Consider the following 4832-nt stretch of genomic DNA (forward strand, 5'->3'; position numbering starts at 1 on the left):
TTGAGGTGGTTCATTAAAGTACTTTATTGGTGATCGTGTATACTCTGTGCACATCAAGCTTTGTACAAAAATCCTCCCCATTAACACCAGAGTGAGCAACAGCCACCAGGAGCTTTGAACGCTGGTTTGGCTCTCTTCTGTGAAAGCAAAAACAAGGTTAAAAAAACAGCCAAATTGGCCACAACGGTTGTACTCCACCAGCAAACCAGTCCTGCAGTTCGCAGCCCAAAAAATTAAAAACTCCCTCCCCGATGAGCCTGGTTTGCTCTTGCAAAGGGATACACAGGAAAGGCTTTGCGTCTGCCACGCTCTGCCTTCAGGGTCCTGCCTCCCACTTCTGATGCTCAGTCATCAAGTGCCACTGTAGTTTATCAAAGACTAATTAAAAACCTTATCTCAAGAGCTCTAAGCCAGCAGGGAAGATGTTTCCATGCCCGCCACGGCCTCATTTGTCATCCGAGCTGCTCTCTGGCAGCAGGGCACCGCTGGAGCTCTTGTTGCCTTTGCGGATGCACATGCCACAGTCCAGCTCCACGTCGATGTCCCCGAATTTCAGCTGGCAGGACTCGTTACAGCTGTGGGAGGAACAGTGACACTGGTCAGGAGTTTGTGGGTAGCGAGAGGCATCGGCTCACCCCAGCCTGCTCAGGACCGCCTGCTCTGTGGTGGCACCGGGCCCATCCTTTCCAGCCAAGCCATGGACTAGTCAATGCTTGAACATGCATGAAACCCACTTTTCTCACTCCATGCTACACTGACGGCTGGATTTCCCAGGGTAGCACTGGGTCTAGGTATTGCTTTTGGCCATCCCAGCTCGTACACGGTGCTGGGACCCCCCCGGGACCCCTCTCCCCCACGTACCAGCGAGATGCAGCAGAGTTTGCTGCCAAGACGGCGAGCGCGCCCGCATAGTGCCAGCAGAAGCACATGGTGAGGAACGTGAAGTTGCTGCGGTCGGTCTGATCCCAGCCCGGTCCTCCCCACGGAGGGGACAGCACAAACCCAATCTGGCCACAGACAGAAGAGATGTTAGGCATCAGCACGCCTCAGGCTTTAGCACATCCCTCCTCACTTATCCTCCTGTTTTTAGCCAAGCTGCTGCAGCTGACTACAGATTAGAGGCACAATAATCCCAAGTAACACCTGGACCACTGCCCTCTGCACCCCCAAGCACGCTCCTCTCCCCAGACTGACACAGGGATGTGCTTCAGGAAGGGAGAGATGCTCTGCAGACAAGCCTTAGGACTCCCAGTGCAGCCCAGCATCCCCAGAGAAACACCACAACCCAAAGGCTGCATCACCAGGATGTGCGTTTCTCCCCAGACCCAAAGCTGGGCAATTATGTGAGAGGTTTCCAGATATTTGCAGTCACTTGGAACAAACAGAGAAAGAAATTGGACCTGATAAAAAGAACAAAAACTCATGACTCTGGTTTCCCACCCCTGTGAGGCCTAATTTCCATTTAGCATGCAGGTTTGTCCATGCTGCACACGTGCCTATCTCCACAGTGACAGCTCTGGCACTAAGCCTCGTTTCCTCCTCCTATTTACTAAGATATTCCAACCAGCCTACAAGTTTAACCCCAACAGATGTGCCGTGAAGGGTAGAGCAGCCCCCCTCCACCTGCCTTCCTGGGTGCGAAGCCCACTGCTCAGATGCTGGATACGCACTGACCTGCCAAAGCCAAGAGCCCTGGAGAAGAAAGGAGCTGGTCCTGAAGATCTCCAGGATGACGTGGTCACGGAGGAACACCTCAAGGAGGGCAGAGAGAGCTCCAGCAAAGATTGCCATGGCCAGCAGGGAATGGAGGTGGTGGTCCAGCGCAGCATCGCTGTAGTCATGGAAACAGAAGAGCAAACCTGCCAAGATTCACACGGCATTAGAACAGGATGCTTCTGGGATTTGTTTTTTAAAAATACATCTGAAAACTGAGACTTATGCTCCAGGTCTTGCTACGCTCTGCCTGGTGGGAAGAGCCAGAGAGCAAACAACCTGCTGTCATCACCTTGGCTCTGCAGCCCCCAGAAGAGGCCCCATCGCTGCAGGGACCCCCCTGCCCCAGCCAGGGCTGTCAGGAGTAGCACAGCGAGGGGGCCCTTCAGCTCAGAAGATGGTGGGGAGCTTTGTGTCAGGGTTTGTCCCTCTGTGCATCCAACCAAGATGGGGGCACAACACCTTTTTGTGACTGCAGAGAGGACCAGCTGCTTGTCACCAGGAGAAGCATCTCCCTAGGGCCTTGTCACTACAAGAAAGGCCATTGAATGACTCGAGCATGTCCAGAGAAGGGCAACGAATCTGGTGCAGGGTCTGGAGCACAGGTCTGATGGGGAGCGGCTGAGGGAACTGGGGGGGTTTAGTCTGGAGAAGAGGAGGCTGAGGGGAGACCTCCTGGCCCTCTACAACTCCCTGAAAGGAGGGTGCAGAGAGGGGGGATGAGTCTCTTGAGCCAAGGACCCAGCGGCAGGCCAAGAGGGAATGGCCTCAAGCTGCGCCAGGGCAGGGTCAGACTGGCTCTTAGGAAGGATTTCTTTGCAGAAGGGGTTGTTGGGCGTTGGAATGGGCTGCCCAGGGCAGGGGGGGAGTCCCCATCCCTGGAGGGGTTGAAGAGTCGGGTTGACCCAGCGCTGAGGGATCTGGTGGAGTTGGGAACGGTCAGTGTGAGGTTCATGGTTGGACTGAAGGATCTTCAAGGTCTTTTCCAACTTGGATGATTCTGTCATCCTCTGTGCACCCAGGGCATCCAGCCACGGCCAGATTCTTATTTGGAGAGGACACCCTCCAGCTCTGGCTACTTGCACAGAACCTCTCCAGGCTCAAAACAGCCCAGGGATTTTGGGCTGATGCACATCAGTGTCCCTCCCAACACCTCCCCTGACCCACACTCTCCCAGGCACCGCGCGTGATTCACCTTCGATGAACAGAGCCACGGACAACGAGAGCCGATCTAAGCCAAGTGGCAGCTTGAGCGGGGAATGCGAGACGATGTCCACGATGCCGGAGAGGAGGAAGAAGAAGTAGATGGTGGTGTAGTGCCAGTGGGTGAGGTCCGTCCAACTGTGTGTCTCGGGGCTGTACAGCTGCAGGTGAGGACCAGCAGGAACAAACTGCTCAACCAATATCCCTGGGCAGAGAGTGGAAAGGTCACAGTTTCCTTTTATACAGGGGAAAGGACAAGCTTGCAGAAAACTTTTCTTTGCAACGGTGAAGTCGTAGCGGTATTTGCCCAGAGGAACGGTAGCAAGATCTCATCACAGAGCATGCCACAAGCATGTCCCCAAGCCCTCCCACACCAGCCGCAGCCGTTTCCCCACTACAAACAGCCCCAGTTTCCTGGGAGAGAGCAGCCACAGTGCCAGTGGATACTGGGGCAGAGGCTCATCATCATCTCTTACCTGCTAGAGCAAAGAAAGCTTTGACTGCCCCTTCGAAGAATTCCACGCGCTGGATCCCATGGCTTGGCTGGCTCTCGGCGTTGGCTTTCCACCTGAGATACTTCAAGGGGTATCGCACAGACCACCAGAGACCAAAAATGAAGAAGAAGGTGCCCCGGAGGGCACTGCCGAGGAAACTTGTTGGCATTGGGCTCGCTTGCTGGACCTGAAAGGACAAACGGTGCCTGGGAACCAACCCAAAGTATCCCCAAGAGAGATGTCGGGCTGCTCAGCATCCCCAGAGATCCTCATTCAGACAGAGCAGGAGTGCACAGATTCATTATTAGCTGCAAACAGACGCGACATCACCTCGGAGAAGCTGCCATCATGCACCCCTGTATATATGTGTATACATAGATATGTATGTGGATGCATACATGCAATCATCAGGACTTCATCGTGCCAAAGAAAAATCCATTAGCGTCCAAGAAAGCGTAACAGCTACATGCTATTAAAGAGGAACCATAACAAACTTTTTGCTAATAAAAAGCGACATGACAATTATTTCCTCGGAACATAAACTCCCTCCAAACTAGATAATTACTAGGGCGTGAATCCAGCCAGCGTGTTCTGCAGCTCCAGCCAGCCAAGGCTCTGCTGGGCCCTACAACAACAGGAGGCAACCCAGGAACCATTACCATTTCCAAAAGGAGTCTCATGCATATTCCACACAACCTTCCTGTCGCACACAAGCGGTGATTTCACACAAGGGAAAGAGATTTCATCTTCAGCAGGAAGAGCTGGAAGACTAGAGGCGTGAAAATTGCCTTTGCGCTAAGCCAGACCAACGTCACCGAGTACCAGTAAGGATGGAGAGGAGAAGAGGTACGGCAGTGTGGCCGGCTGCCGCAGGCAAAGTTATATCCTGCAAAGTATTTAAGCCCATACTCAAAGTGTTGAGAAGAATCCCCAGAGCAGCAAGCACAGAAGGGAATAAGTAATCGTCTAAACACTTATAGCAGTGAGCTTTTGATGTTACCTTGGGATGGTCTTGTTTCCTCCAGCAAGACCTCTCTCCTTGCTCTCTGTATGCATCTACCACCTAAGGAGGTCTCACTCTTTCCCTCCTCACGGGCTTTCTGGTCCTTTTCTACAGCTCAGATGTGCGTGGAAGAAGGCATTACTCATCCTGAAGCTACCACACCGACTTGCCCTTGCATCACAAATCACATCCTCGCTGTGTTTATAAATACCAAAGCAAATTGCAGAGGCTGGATGAACAACTCCAGCACGTTCTCCGAGTCCTCCCACACTAGAAAGTAATTAGGCACTGCAAAATAAGGGTAGGATGTGGCGTGGCAAGTGCCTTAGGTGAGGGAGAGCTCTGCAAGACATCCCTGGTCGGGTTTTGGCTGCAGAGCTGGTCGGTTGAACTGGCTCAGCCCCGCGTGGGCAAGCACG

General features: G+C 53.2%; 1 protein-coding gene across 1 annotated transcript; it reads right to left on the reverse strand.

The window, feature by feature from the left end:
- Positions 1-4521, reverse strand: LOC141954917 (transmembrane protein 45B-like). Its single transcript, XM_074894968.1, has 6 exons — positions 4411-4521; positions 3393-3597; positions 2909-3121; positions 1675-1859; positions 862-1007; positions 1-575 (listed from the first exon to the last, which is right to left on the reverse strand). Exons 2-6 carry the CDS (start codon positions 3577-3579, stop codon positions 446-448), a joined length of 861 nt encoding a protein of 286 aa, XP_074751069.1. The 5' UTR covers positions 3580-3597; positions 4411-4521; the 3' UTR covers positions 1-445.
- Positions 4522-4832: the final 311 nt, after the last annotated feature.

This window comes from Strix uralensis, chromosome 26 (genome assembly GCF_047716275.1).
Source record: "Strix uralensis isolate ZFMK-TIS-50842 chromosome 26, bStrUra1, whole genome shotgun sequence".
Classification (NCBI taxonomy): domain Eukaryota; kingdom Metazoa; phylum Chordata; class Aves; order Strigiformes; family Strigidae; genus Strix; species Strix uralensis.

Coding starts and splice junctions, on each gene's coding strand:
- LOC141954917 (XM_074894968.1), bottom strand. CDS start 3,579: ATGCCAACAAGTTTCCTCGGCAGTGCCCTCCGGGGCACCTTCTTCTTC. Junction 1,860..2,908: donor CGTGGCTCTGTTCATCGAAG/GTGAATCACGCG, acceptor GAATCTTGGCAG/GTTTGCTCTTCTGTTTCCAT. Junction 1,008..1,674: donor AGGGCTCTTGGCTTTGGCAG/GTCAGTGCGTAT, acceptor GTCTGTGGCCAG/ATTGGGTTTGTGCTGTCCCC.